The 13,918-nt window shown below is 49.1% G+C and overlaps 5 protein-coding genes across 5 annotated transcripts; 3 read left to right on the forward strand and 2 right to left on the reverse strand.

Moving 5' to 3' along the window:
• Nucleotides 1-8: 8 nt before the first annotated feature.
• Nucleotides 9-1,455, reverse strand: EDB91DRAFT_1136353 (translation initiation factor 6). Its single transcript, XM_041318834.1, has 5 exons — nt 1,237-1,455; nt 1,002-1,184; nt 592-944; nt 406-526; nt 9-353 (listed from the first exon to the last, which is right to left on the reverse strand). The coding sequence occupies exons 1-5, from the start codon at nt 1,244-1,246 to the stop codon at nt 283-285; spliced, it is 738 nt and encodes a 245-aa protein (XP_041176737.1). The 5' UTR covers nt 1,247-1,455; the 3' UTR covers nt 9-282.
• Nucleotides 1,456-2,627: 1,172 nt separating this feature from the next.
• On the forward strand, nt 2,628-4,890 carry EDB91DRAFT_1203007 (S-adenosyl-L-methionine-dependent methyltransferase). Its single transcript, XM_041320680.1, has 6 exons — nt 2,628-2,948; nt 3,000-3,146; nt 3,209-3,601; nt 3,653-4,003; nt 4,053-4,158; nt 4,207-4,890. The coding sequence occupies exons 1-6, from the start codon at nt 2,778-2,780 to the stop codon at nt 4,461-4,463; spliced, it is 1,425 nt and encodes a 474-aa protein (XP_041176738.1). The 5' UTR covers nt 2,628-2,777; the 3' UTR covers nt 4,464-4,890.
• EDB91DRAFT_1248930 (uncharacterized protein) lies at nt 4,698-7,315 on the reverse strand (the record flags this gene model as incomplete). Its single annotated transcript, XM_041322996.1, has 13 exons — nt 4,698-4,760; nt 4,809-5,127; nt 5,177-5,245; nt 5,301-5,503; nt 5,556-5,823; nt 5,872-6,090; nt 6,220-6,444; nt 6,516-6,578; nt 6,629-6,650; nt 6,697-6,714; nt 6,767-6,894; nt 6,950-7,028; nt 7,084-7,315. 13 exons carry the CDS (start codon nt 7,313-7,315, stop codon nt 4,698-4,700), a joined length of 1,908 nt encoding a protein of 635 aa, XP_041176739.1.
• A 1,808-nt stretch (nt 7,316-9,123) lies between these two features.
• EDB91DRAFT_1054170 (Rho GTPase activation protein) lies at nt 9,124-10,895 on the forward strand (the record flags this gene model as incomplete). The annotated part of the gene is made up of 10 exons (XM_041313810.1): nt 9,124-9,226; nt 9,282-9,420; nt 9,484-9,506; nt 9,570-9,655; nt 9,716-9,802; nt 9,852-9,884; nt 9,935-9,950; nt 10,000-10,152; nt 10,205-10,546; nt 10,636-10,895. The coding sequence occupies 10 exons, from the start codon at nt 9,124-9,126 to the stop codon at nt 10,893-10,895; spliced, it is 1,242 nt and encodes a 413-aa protein (XP_041176740.1).
• Nucleotides 10,896-11,248: 353 nt separating this feature from the next.
• Nucleotides 11,249-13,809, forward strand: EDB91DRAFT_1136381 (glycoside hydrolase family 17 protein). Its single transcript, XM_041318835.1, has 16 exons — nt 11,249-11,533; nt 11,698-11,919; nt 11,977-12,220; nt 12,270-12,292; nt 12,344-12,364; nt 12,418-12,462; nt 12,515-12,690; nt 12,744-12,796; nt 12,854-12,990; nt 13,039-13,188; nt 13,238-13,402; nt 13,461-13,495; nt 13,555-13,575; nt 13,628-13,651; nt 13,709-13,734; nt 13,787-13,809. The coding sequence occupies exons 1-11, from the start codon at nt 11,444-11,446 to the stop codon at nt 13,349-13,351; spliced, it is 1,275 nt and encodes a 424-aa protein (XP_041176741.1). The 5' UTR covers nt 11,249-11,443; the 3' UTR covers nt 13,352-13,402; nt 13,461-13,495; nt 13,555-13,575; nt 13,628-13,651; nt 13,709-13,734; nt 13,787-13,809.
• The last annotated feature ends 109 nt before the right edge of the window (nt 13,810-13,918 follow it).

A 13,918-nucleotide genomic window follows, 5' to 3' on the forward strand; every position in this document is an offset into this window, starting at 1 on the left:
TTCGTGAGCCCGAGCAACATACATACTTAGTTGTCACGTCAAACAACGAACTATAATCCAAATGCTACAAAACAGGGGTCAAACCTAAAATTGCACTTGAAGGATAAATATTATCCCATTATTCTCCAGTATCAATTCCTCTCACAACTATTCCATTGCCAACGACTTACAAGCGTAAAGATACAGAATTCATGCTGCAGACTAAGGTAGCACTTCGAGTGTAGATGAAGGTAGACGTGAAGGTATAAGTAACGATAAAGGGATGCGTGACGTAAAATTCAATTATGCCCAGTTGTCGATAAGAGAATCCCGCATCTCGCCAATGACAGCTGAAGAACTTTGTCCTTGAAGCTCTGGTGGAATACGTTAAGAAAGGTGAAAAGGAGCCAAGAATGGTGGACCCACTGAATGCAGCTTCGATAACACTGATCTCTGTGGCGGTAGTGTCAAGTCCAGTAAACGCGCACCAGTCGTTGACGACCAGACCTCCACCGATAACGTCTGAACCTCGGTTGACAGTACCAGCCTAAGAAACGCCGAGAAAAAATTCGATTACGATCCACCTACACGGGGCCTTCCAGGAATACGCACCACAAGGGGAATCTGTAGAAGACTACTCAGTTCATCCTGGTCCTGAATGCTCGTCTTTGGGTGAACAAGTCCACCCTGATTTGATATCGCACAATAGCTCCCCACAAGGACGTTATCTGCGACGGTCTGCCTGAAGACCTCAACCTTGAGCACATCAGCAATGATTTCCTCCGTCTCGCGGTCAACGTCAGGGTGGACGAGGGCAACGTAGTCGTTGCAAGCAATGACGTTACCCAGCGCAGATAGACGTTCTTCGACTCGCTGGATCGAAACAGCGTCAGGAAGGGAGTTACGCAGATGCTGTAGTTCCTGATCAGTCGTTGTTGAGGGGAGGAGTAGACCATGTCGATTTCCTAGAGATGATAGATATCAGCCTTCTATAGGCAAAGCAATAGAAGCCCATCACACACCTGCGGTCAATCTCCCGACGATACGGGTGCCGCCGATCGTGGAATGCACGATGGGAATGACATCGCCAAGCTCAGCCTCAAAGGCCGAGTAGAAATTCGTGCTGCCTTGGATTGCAGCCAGGCAGTAGCTGTTTGTCAGTTTTGCAAACACGCCGATTTCGCTGCTGTTCTCGAATTCGATACCTGTAATGTATGTTTAGGATATGTACGATTGCACAGCAGCAAAGACACTCACGAGTAGCCATGTTTATTGGAGAGTAATCTACAGCTGGTCCTGGGGGGTTAGATGAGAGATAGAGTACAGAAAAGAGCGGGAGGTATGGAGGATCGTAAAAGATCAGCCTGAGTGAATGCTAGAATACTCGACCTGGACGGTCAAGATATATGCTTTGAAAATTTCGTAAACAAGGTAATACTACTGTACATAGTCCGAGTCAGATTATCGCAATCAAGATCTCCGAGTGCCGTCCCGCTTCCCTCCAAGCGGCTCTTTTTCTGGTGTCCGTCTTTCGGTTCCCATCGACTCATGAATGACTCATTACCAATCATAATCGTGAGGCAATGCTCAATCTACGTACAGCCGCGATTGAATCACAACAAGTTATGTATATAGCGGCGCAGAGGCACCGACTCGTGCTTGTTACACGTTATATTTCGGTACACGATGACTGGCTAAGACCCGTGCTTATCATACTGCGATTGACAACAGACGCCACAAACCAACCCAGCGGTCCGGAGCGTTCCTTGGAAGTAGTCCTTCATACACGAGAAACAGCAATCAAAACAAGACAAGAGGAAATCAGATCGCGAGCTGAGAGTGAAATCAAATGAAGGGCCAACGTGAAGAACATGGTTGAAGAAACCAACATCGTCAAGAGACAACAACACGCGAGAAAAGTTCCATATGAACTCCAATAACGCCCGCGCGTAAGGCTTCTTCGAACGGCTAGAGACTGAAGGGACGCAATCCGGATAAGACTTTCCCAGTGCCGCACGAAGCGGCAAAGTGGAATCAGCATCTTCTGCACCAACAAATACATTGGGAGCACGAATGGCAGCCATCATCTCCTCTCCGCAAAGGACATTGAAGTGCTTGTTGATGGAAATCAGGCGAGAACGACCGCAACATTCCTCAGCAACAGGAGAAGACGACAACAGCACCTCGAGCACCTCTTCAGTCAGAGCATAGACACGGGTGACCTGTTTGTAAAAAAAAAATTGGCGATACAATCCACAGTCAGCTTTGCAAGTACCGTTCGAGCGGATACGCGAACGTCAGATACACACTCGCAGCTGGACAAGAGTGAGTGTGTGAAACACGCGCAAAATCACTGGCAGTCCAGGAAAACCATAAGGGATCACCAGCAATAACCTCAGACAAGCCGTCCATAACACAGAAGCGAGTTCAAAAAACTCGAAAAATACGATCCGAGGCGTTGTCGTGAGCGACAGCGTCAACGAAGAAAGCGAACAGCACGTGACTCATTCACTTCGTGTCTCGTGGCACCACATCTAAAGATCACGATCCAAAAGATACCCTCCGACTCCAAAAACCGATCGAAATTTCACATATGGATAAAGAAAGCGCATCCGATCCCGAACATACCCCCACGTTTCTCAAGTTTGTATAGCGATTCACCGAGTCGGGGAAGGTAAAGTACTAAGCGCTAAGCTTCAACTTAGAGCTGGGGTTCCACTTTGGGAACCCTATTATTAGATCGCTTTGTTGAATTAACTACATAGCATGTTGCACTACTTCTACTAACTAAAGCATAGATGCTCAGATTTGCTACAAGGTATGGTTCCAATGGAGTGTCTTCGTGGCTCAGGCAGCCATATTGTCGTTATGGGGTCCACGCAAGAACCACCCTGCGTGCCCGCATGATATCCGGTGACTCCTTCGGTGCTCTGACGGACGTCGAGAAAATAATGCTGGATAGTGTCAAGGTGAGGTCTTCGACCGTGCGGCTTCTCAAATTTGGGTCTCATGAAATGAAGGCAACAGGTCCTATATCATTCTCCACGTTCATGCAACTTAGTCTTGGGCACCCTACATATGGATACTACATGAAGCCGGAACACGCTGTATTTGGCACTCAAGGTGACTTCGTCACCAGTCCTGAGATTAGCCAGATGTTTGGTGAGGTAAGATTTGTGTTGTGATCATATGTGTCTTACCTTAAAAGCGCGAAATGCGCTGCGGGTAGCTTGTTGCGTTATGGATGATAAAGCAGTGGATGGACACGAATGTTAAGGTACCCTTTCGAGTGGTAGAACTCGGGCCTGGTAGGGGGACGCTTATGGAAGACATAATTCGGGTGAGTGATATTGAGCGGGTGGTTATTTACTTCTCGCCGTCTTCTTTCCAGGTCTTGAACCAGCTTCCTGCCACACCTGGAAAACTAAAGAGTGTTCACCTTGTTGAGAGCAGTGTAAGCATGCGTGCTTCGCAAGAAGGCAAGCTTCGCAAGGCTTCTCAGGAGGACGGTTTCGAGATCATGTGGCATGATGCAATCGAAGAAATTGAGCACGAGGAAGATGTCTTCACTATGCTGGTTGCTCATGAATTTTTCGATGCACTTCCCGTGAACGTCATCGAGGTGGGTTCCATTCAGAAAAACGAAAATTTATTTTACTTGAGGGAATTATAGAGAACTCAACAAGGCTGGAACGAAGTGCTAATTGCCCCCTCAAGTGATCCAAGCATTAAATATACCATGCCTTCTTCAGAGTCAGACTCAAAGCCAGTCTCTCCCCCGCAATTTCAACCCATGTCTTCGCGTTGGACGCGTGTTCTCTCGCCAAGTCCAACGGGATCATCGACCCTCCTCGGACTTGCATCTCCTCGGTTCTCTTCGCTCCCCATTGGGACGCGTATAGAGGTATCCAGAGCGTCCATGAATCACGCACGGAATATTGGGAAACTCATCGGTACCAAGGGTGGAGGATGCGCGCTGATCGTCGACTATGGTGCAGACAAAGCGTTTGGCGATTCCTTGCGGGTATGACTTCGGACGTAGACATCGGGTTCTGACCACTAACCATTCACAGGCATTCAAACAGCATAAAATTGTTGATCTCTTCTGCCGTCCCGGAGAGTGTGACGTTACGGCGAATGTCGATTTTGGATTGCTGAAAGAGTCCATGGCTGACCTGGGTATGTTTCATGATGGTGCTCTGCTTCATACTTATTGAACCTGTACAGTCTCGACGCATGGCCCGATTTCCCAACGCGATTTTCTCACGCGCATGGGCATAGAAATACGAGCTGGCGCTCTTATGCGTTCGGCTTCCTCTCCAGAGAGGAAGAAGGCGATCGAAGAAGGCGCAAATAGGCTCGTTGATCCGCTTGGGATGGGTGAGCAGTACAAGGTGCTTGGAGTTGTTGCGAAAAGTAGCGAAGAAGGCCAAGCTGTTGATGAGGTTTGGCCATTCACTAATACTGCAAGTACACATCCATAATCAAGGTAGTCATCACAGCAACTCATTTCATCGTCTACTGGGATACATGCAAGTACATAGTCCCTTACACTACATGGTAATGGGAATAACCAACAGCGTACATCAAGATATATACAATATAACAGAATTGTAGATTGTGTCTGACAGGGTGCTGCCCCGATGGACAAATAACCAAAATAAAAAGATCAGCCGTGTACTACGTTAAAATTGCCCGGCTCGCCATGAGCCTACGATTTATGAGTAGTGAGCCTTGATAACATCGGCCAACTTCTCGGCGGTTGCAATAACCGCACCGGCCTGGATCTCTGTCAGCTTTCACAAGGAGCTTTCAGAGCTTCTACTCACCGGGTGTCCTGAGACCAGTTTGGGGAAAACACTTGCATCACACACTCGAAGACCCTGAGTGCCTTTGACACGCAAGTCCGAGTCGACGACGCCGCCGGGGCCCATGGAACACGTTCCTACCGGGTGATATAGCGTCTCAACGCGGTCTCGAATAACATCAGCCAGCTCTGCATCACTGAGACGAGAGAAGTGGTGATCAAGTTCAGGGTACGAGGCGTGCACGTCGGTGATAGAGGTCATAGGCGCAGTGTGTGCGATTTTGAAGGCAGCGCGGACGCCTCGAACGAGCACATCAATATCATGTTTTGTTTCGAGATATCTAGCCCATGATAAGTACAACGTGGTGTTGAAGTAAACGGGTACCCTACCTGGGGTCCATGAGCGGATCATCCCAAGGATCGGCAGACTTGAGAAAGAGTGATCCCTTACTTGTGGGACTGGCAGCACAAAGATGTTTCGGTCGAGTTTGAAGCTGAGATGTTGATTACTCACCGTAATAAGACAGCGGTCAGTTGATATGCCTGAAGATGCGTGCTGAGGGGTATGCTGTGTGAGTGCACTGCGGCGGTACACATGACGAGTTCGAGGTCGGGTGCGTCTGGGCCTGAATTGGCGTCCTCAATGTCATGGTTGTACTCCGCAGGTGGGAAGACCACCTGATCGTCTGATCGGAAAAATGATGCAGCCTCGCCGATCTATGCCATTATTCAGCACCGACAATGTAAGCACGGGGAAAATGTGACCGACATTCGAAGCGATTGGGCCAGTGCCCCACAGTTGGTATCGCATAAAGTCGCGCACGAACAAGCGGAATGTTTGCAAACTGTGAGGCCTAAGATGGTGGAACGTCGTTCCCGTCTTATCCCTAAGCCGGAGACTGAAGCATGGGTGATCCAAGAGGTTAAACCCGACGCTGGGAGCGTCGAGCACGACCGGGATGTTGTGACGCAAAAGCTGTTCAGCTGGACCAATGCCAGAAAGCATCAAGATCTGCGGAGAATGTATGGTGCCACCGCTAAAGCAAGGTGATTAATTGTTCAAGATACATGATACAGTCACGCACGAGACGATGACTTCCTTGGTCGCCCGTGCGCGGAACTTGGGTCCGACTTTGCCTATGTGAGATTTGCTGGCAAACTCAACACCAGTTGCACGCGGGATGCCATTGGAGGTGTCAAAGAGAATCTTGCAGACACGGGCATGGGTGACGACTTTCAAATTTGGACGCGCAAGGACTTCATCGGTGAGGTATGCAGACTCAGTAGTTACACGAGTGCTCTTGCTGTTGATGTACGTCACTATATATCAGTATTCAGCACTCGTTGATCCTGACGGTCACCAGTGAACTCACTGGTCTGTATCATATTATCGACCGGTGTTAGTGAGCCTTATAACTTCAAGGCGGAAGTACCTGTAAAGAAGACTCGCCTTGTTTGTCCCGATCGTTCCTTTAGTCGTGCTAAAATCGGGCGAAAAGGGGATGCCGACGTTCACGCTCGCCTGGACAAAGGAGCTGCAGCCTGGCCAAATGTGCGCGCTGTATCCAATCTCAACGGGTCCATCGGCACCGTGGAGGAGTGGATCAACGTTTGGGAAGCGCGGGTCTGGGGTGTATTTTTCAAATTTTCGAATATACCTGAATAACGGAGTTATCGGAAGAAAGGTAATGAGGAATGGATTACGTGCTTGCTGAAGTTATTCCAAGACCAGGATTCGTCGCCAGTAATTTCCGCCCACTCGTCAAAATCGGACGGTGCGCCATATTGTGCACTAGAATAGTAGGGGTCAGACAGCCCATGGGGATATGCATTGCGACTCACATCATGGCATTGATTGCAGAGCCTGAGGGACATCAAAATAACTCTTTACCAGGAGAACAACCACTCACATCCTCCGAGGAGTTTACCTAAACAGATGGGGATCAGCATGACAAGTTGGAATCGAGGAATACGCCATACCGCGAGGCCAATACTTTTTCTTGTTGCCTGCATGCTGCTGGGGCTCGGTATAAAAATGGTAGTCCCATTGAGTGCGGAATAACCTCGCAAACGCAACGGGTATCTTGCTTGGAGTGACATTTTTAGAGCTGATATTAAGAACTTCAGCATCTCCAAGGCAAAAAAAACCTCCAAAGCGCTGACCTTCCACCAGCCTCGATGAGTAGAACCCGCACGTTTGGATCTTCGGATAGACGTGATGCCAGAACACATCCTGCTGTGCCTAGACGAGTTCAAGCGGTTATAGGAAACATGGCTAAGGAACAAATAGATCATACCTCCTCCAACAATGATGAAGTCCCACTCGTCAAACTCGAGTCCGGTGTCGTTGGCTTTCCTTGCTACTTTCGCGTAGTCCGTTATGAGCTTCGGTTGTTTCGCTGTGATGTACCTCAGGATGATCGTTAACGCCACAGCGCTTGCTGCACCAAGAGAAAGTCTAGTTCGGGGGCCAACACGAGCCTGAAGGGTACCCAAAAGACCAAGCAGCTTTGGAAATGCGTCGTTCATGGTGCTACGCAGGATGAAATGTTTCAAGTTACAGGGAGCTTGAGGGGGTATATCTCAGCGCGCCGTCGGAACCGAGTCGGTTGTGCTGGCACATGTGTGAATTTATCCGATTTATTACGGAGTCGCGTCATATTAATGGCCGAATCGTGACCGAGTTAACATTAATTGTAATCTCCTTCAGTGGAATGCTTGGAGAACGCGAAGGTAAGTATGTACTTGGTCAAGTTGCACTACTAGTAGTGGACACTATATTGCAGAGTCGACGAGCAATGACCCAGCATCGCCGCGGATATTGAATCTTCGACCACTACCACCAGGTTAGTAGTGGCTTCTGTTGCCGCGAGGCGAACTGAAGCGATGCGAAGTGAAAATTGCACCCACCTCGACAGCAACGAAGTTTGCCTCGTTTGACTCCGCGAGGTCTGCGCAGCCAATCAGAATGCGGGAACAAGCAGTCAATCAGATTTAGCTCATTCTCCATGTTCATGCCATCTGCTCGAGGTGGCTACATAAGGATTGGGTGCGTTAGATGCTGAACTTGGTGTATTTGGAGGTGGCGGAAGTTTTGCACATGATTCGAAAGAGCAGTTGGGGTAGTCGGCCAGCAGTAGGGAAACGTGAGGTAGATAGCTCTCGGGCTGTCCACCAGACCTCTGCGCGACTACTGGGATAGAACTTTGTTGTTCAACTTTGACTGACTCGTATCGTCAATGTCAGTTTCCAGATATTGCAGATAACATTTTATCATTCAGGCATTCCTCCCGCCACAACCTTTCGAGTTAGTGCTGCTGTAGAAGCGACTTCGGCAAGCTCGCTGCTAGAGTCTCGAAAGACAGGTACTTGATCACCCACTTCGTCATCGAATTCACGATGCACCGTCAATCCGATTACAGGATTTGAAGGTGGCTGTCTGGATCGAGAGATGTCAAGAGGTGAAGCCTTTCGATCCAGATATTCTCCTTGAGATGCCAAGGAGAAGGAGGCAAAAATTATGAACATGCCAATGCTGTTCCTCGATCGACGCACTAAGCTGTGACAGGAGCTATCGTGCACATACGATAATTCGTTAGACAGTTATTCATGAATAAGTATAGTACTCAGCAACCAAAAGACAAAAGACTAGTGGCAGGCGCACATAAATCACTGCTAGAAGCTCGCACCCCGATTCGCCTAGTCTCCCGTAGCCAGACCTTGAAAGAATGAAGACAGTCGTTCCTTCTTTTCATTCGTCTCCCACCTATTATAGTGACTTACTAGACGAATTCACAGGCAACCCTAGGATGTCGGAAACGAGAGTAGCCGCACCAGTGACCAGCACGACCAAAATGTCCAGCTAGAGAACGATCCAGACCATTGGATGACGTTGAATTCTTATCTTAGCTGAACTTGCTCTGGACCAGTAAACTTCACCAGAATGTAAAAGATAATCAACTTCTTTCTTCTGTAGTCTATAACGTACGTTATGAGCGATCTGCTTCGGATGGCACGATCTTTCCATGAAGGTCTAGCCAAGGTCCGAGCTGTTGAACCTATCAGGCTTATTACGGAGCGAAGTTGAGCTCTGCTGTGTGTGGCTGTGCGCCGAAGAAGCATTGCGGGTCACGATCCTTGAAAGCTTGACCACTGTTAATCCACTGCTCTCCACTAGTCCTGTATTCCCCTTCAATAAACCACCCTACTCATCGTGGCCCGTGCTGGCCACCCTTAGGCGCATATTCTATCCCGGTTTCCTTTCAAAAAAGCAACAATCACGCAGGAGTACCCTCCCTATCCCTAGTAGGCATAATAGCCCTCCACAAGCTTCCACCATGCCTTCAGCCAGCCCCCCGCCAACAAAGGCCGGCCTCCTCAAGTGGTGGACTCAGTTCACCAATGCGCAGAATCGCAAAAAGGATTCCGACCCAAGTAAAGGTCTGCACTATGCTCACACCTCCGGTGCATGCTGTTTAATACGTAATCCTATCAGCTGTAGGTCAGGAGGAACATCCGGTTTTTCAGAAACCGCTCAAGGAGAGCCTGAGATATGCAAGCGTGCAGATTTCGACCGCCAATGCGAATGGTGAGCTGTATGTCTGGGGGTACATCCCCGTCGTCGTAGCGAAATGGTGGGTGGAGCTACGCTGCGCCGTCTCGATTCGCTGACTCCCTGATTACCTTGACCCCTCTAGTGGCCTGTATCTCAAAGAAAATGGTGGGTCATTGCAAGTCGGTGTATATGATGTGATCATCGATTTAAATGCTTCGCGTCTATCAGCTACAGAGATAGAGGGGACGTTTCGTGTCAACGGTTCTACTAAGCGCATGCGAGATCTACAAGCCGCTTTCGAGACACCTCCACGCGTGCGTACACATTCTTTCTAGCACTATGAAGTACAATTGATGTGCTATTTTCCCCATCAGTACGGGAAATCTTTGGACTGGAAGAACGAACACTTTACGACGCATGATGTCGCAAGCGTCTTTCGCAGATATTTAACTCAGATGCCTGTCAGTGACACTCGGTGCTTTATGCTGTGCCTACTCATGCTTCACTCAGGAACCTGTAATACCACATGATATGTATCACGATGTGAGTATATGCTATTTTTGCTGTTGATAGAGGCTGACTTCCTCAATCAGTTCCGGGATATTTTGGGTAAGGAGTTCCGAAAGCTTGAAGCTCAAGCTAATGTTGAGAACTGCAGAAAAGAAGCCATTCAACCATGATGAAGTGATTGCAACGTACAAGCGCCTAATCCGGCGTATGCCCCGTGCAAACCAATACCTTCTTCTCTACGTCTTGGATCTATTATCAGTATTTGCACGAAAATCAGATAAGAATCTTATGACAGCAACAAGTACGCCAAGCCCCTCTGTGGTTTTGACTTTATTCTCATCCTTCCCGCGCAGATCTGGCAGTGATTTTTCGGCCCGGCCTTATATCCCATCCTAACCATGAACTGTCCCCGGGGGAGCACGCGCTGAGCCAACGTGTTCTCGAATTCCTGATCGCGCAGCAGGATTGGTTCTTACTTGACATACCACCGCCACCACGATCGGAACCGAGCTCCTTATGGAACCCTCCCCCACGGCCCCACCATGCGCACACACAAGTGCCAAGTGAGGAAGACTCAGACCTTGTTGTTGTGCCTAGTTCAGAAGATGAGCACACATCTATTGATGGAGGCTGGAAGCTCGTCGGTCGTGAAAGACGTCGCATTTATCGGCGTCGCACAATGCTGGAACACACTGGTGGGTCATTCCCGGGCCCCGCGCGTCAAATGGACCGTCGCTGAAGTCCGAGGGCACCCGTTGTATTTGTGCCATATCTTTTCCCTCAGATCCCCCCGATAGGACTGAAAATGTTGATGCTGGACAACTTTCGCCTGTCATAGAGTCACCAATATCACGCCCCATAAGCCAAGCATCAGGTCCTGGAGCAGTGGCAATAAGCCGAAGTCGGACGCTGCCCTCCAATCGAGAATCAAGCACTGATGATGACAGACGCCGCGCTAGGGTGCTCAGGAAACAGAAGCGGACGTCAACTCAGCCGCGACACGTCAACTCACCTACTCCTATCGGGGGCCGTGCGGATGGGTAGGTGAAGAGGTCAAAGTGGGGCGTGATGGTGTCATCTGAAGGTTTATGATATTGATATACCTGGAGGCGGGCACGGTGTCGTGCTACTTATGGAATTCCTCTATTCCGAAGTTATTTGTTTCCAATCGCTCATTTGTATTTCTTTTCGCGGGTCTGGACAATTGCACGATTTTCTGTGTACCTAATAGGGCTGTTGTAGTACTTACTCGTGTGGTATCATACAACCAGGACACTTATCACTGCGGCGGCTTGGCTCGGCCAGGCGCCCCAGGCCTTGGTGTGAATTCCGCAGTATCTAATTTTGTCTCCTTAAGTAAAGATTTACACGAGAATAGAAGTTCATTGCAATCAAGGGCGAGAAAAGAACAAGAATAGCCAAGCCCAACGAATCTCATGATGCTGGGCCACGGCCTGGTACGCCGGCCCTCGCGAGGCACAGTAAAATAAAGGAGGGAAAGGCCTAACCAGCCGTAACACGACCTGACCTAGGCCTTCGACAGTAGTCCCAGATCCAGCTCCACAAGTTTCCTTTCTTCCGCACTAACCATTATGCAACGAGACGGGTACTCGACGCAACAGATAGCGCCCTACAGGGACGACCCAACGAGCTCCAATGCAAACGGTTATCATGATGAAGGCGTAAGTAGCCCCCCGTTACCATTCTAAATCCAAATATATATATGTCATCATATGTAGTTCTGAAACCGAGTTCACTCGGATATAGTCCTGGTTCATTTTGTTTCCACTCCACCTTCTCTCGCCTACATACACCTTTTTCTTTGAACTAAATTTCTGCTGTGCAGCTCCAAAATCGCCAACTTCCTGGCACACACGCTCATTCACCATTCGACTCGTCGCACGATCTCTCCGACCCAACGGATTCAGCGCATCCCCTTCCAGGCCAATCCAACCCAGACGTGCCCTACATGCCCGTCCCACAACCAAACTACCAGAACATCGAAGCTCCCCGCAACAATGAATGGCTCGAGCATTCGCAGCAGAAAAGCAAACGGTCAAGATGGATCGTGAGTCTCTCTAAACCCATGCTTCGCTTGCCCACTTAGCAACGTCTCGCTGAAAAGGTCATCGGCTCTGTGATCACCGTCGCCATACTGGTTGCTGTTGGCGTCGCTCTTGGTGTCACGCTCTCGAAAAAGAGCTCGAACAACAGCTCTAGTTCCAATACCAGTGACTCTAGCGCCCCAGCCGGAACGAACCCCAACGACCCTAGCAACTTCCAGAAAAACCCAGCTTTAAAGCAGGCGTTCTATGGCGTTGCGTATACCCCACTTGGCTCGCAGCTGCCCGACTGTGGGAACAACCTAAGTGTGTAAAATTGCATTTTGTTGGTTGGAATGTGTCTAATGTACCGCAGCGGAGGTTATTGAGGATATCCAGGTAGGTCATATGAAGGACTTTTCTGAGCTCCCTCTCTTACACAATCAATAGCTGTTGTCTCAGATCACAACGGTGAGTCCTTTGATGAGGTCTTCTCTATTCCTCGCTCATTCTCCGACTGCCAGACCATCCGTCTCTATGGCGCTGACTGCAACCAGTCCTCCCTCGTCGTAAGTTACCATGCGGCTTATTTTCGACCTGTCTATGAAAGCTTGTTTGTAGCTTGCCGCCATTGAGGCCACCAAGGTTAACATGTCTGTCTACCTCGGAAACTACCCCGCTGTCGGCGATAACGGGACCGCGTACGAGCGCCAGAGAGGCGAAATTCAGACTGCTCTTCAGCAATACGGTGGATCCAACGTTCTCGGTGTTACAGTCGGCAATGAATTCGTTCTTGAGTTAGCTCTCTCTCATTCTTCAGGCCAAAAACTCCTTGCTGACTGACTCCCAGCTACATCACTGCCCAAGGGCAGACGGATCCTAACGGCTCCGCAGGACAGGCAGGCAAGTTCACAGTTTTCATTACCGCTGAAATGAATTTCCAACTTTTTTTTGTCACAGCTGCAGCGATGCTGATACCCTGGATTAATGATACCCGTTCAATGTTGGCTGGGTTGAATCTTGGCAACATTCTCGTCGGTAATGCAGATGCTGGAAGTTATTTCAACGACCAAGTTCTCGCCTCCGTTGACTATGGGGTTGGTATCCCTCGCTGTATATGATTGGCACCCACTTATGTTATGCAGATGTCGAACGTCCACCCATGGTTCGCCAATCAATCGATTAATGACGCGGCTGGCTGGACGGCGAACTTCTTCCAGACCCAGAATGTTGCTCTTGCTCAAACTCTTGCGAACAAGCCGAAGATGTTTATCGCCGAGACTGGCTGGCCAACTGTCTGTTTTCTTTCTCTTTTATCCCTGACTCATTTAACCCCTGCTATAGGACTCTTCTCAGTTCAATTACAGCCCGAATGACGGGCCTTCGGTTGCTTCGGTGGCCAACTTACAGGTGCGATTCGTTTTTGAACCTGTCACTTTCACCACCCATGTCATATAATGATTGCTGACTCATACTTGCAGATATTCATAGATACTTTCGCATGTCAAGGTATGCACTTCTTCTCGCGTGGAGCAAGGACAATGATAGCTCAACATTACGTCATTAGCTACTGCTAACGGTACTGGATATTTCTTCTTTGAGGTGCGTCTTAGGTCTCCCAGCGTACCCTAACATTTACTAACTGCAATGTGCGACGATAGTACTGTGACGAGCCATGGAAGGTGAGCCTGCATTTGCAGTGTCCAGGAGCAGAAATTGACTTTTGTTTTGCAGGCTACGACATATGGTGGTGTAGAGGTAACGTTCAGATCTGTTTTGCTTCATCATCGTGGTGATCTCACACTTCGTTGATAGGGATACTGGGGCTTGTTCGACTCCAAGTAAATCCCACTCCACTCGTCCCACTGTTGCGGTGCTCATATCTATTCACAGCAAAAACTTGAAGAACCTCACACTCCCCGATTGCCCAGCCTAAACGGTGTTACAATGCCTTCTCGTTCCTCGGACCCATTCCTATGCGGACTACATAGACAATATGCCTCGATATTCTGTTCACAGCTAGCT

This window comes from Suillus paluster (genome assembly GCF_016628075.1).
Source record: "Suillus paluster strain FC165 chromosome Unknown EDB91scaffold_29, whole genome shotgun sequence".
Classification (NCBI taxonomy): Eukaryota; Fungi; Basidiomycota; class Agaricomycetes; order Boletales; family Suillaceae; genus Suillus; species Suillus paluster.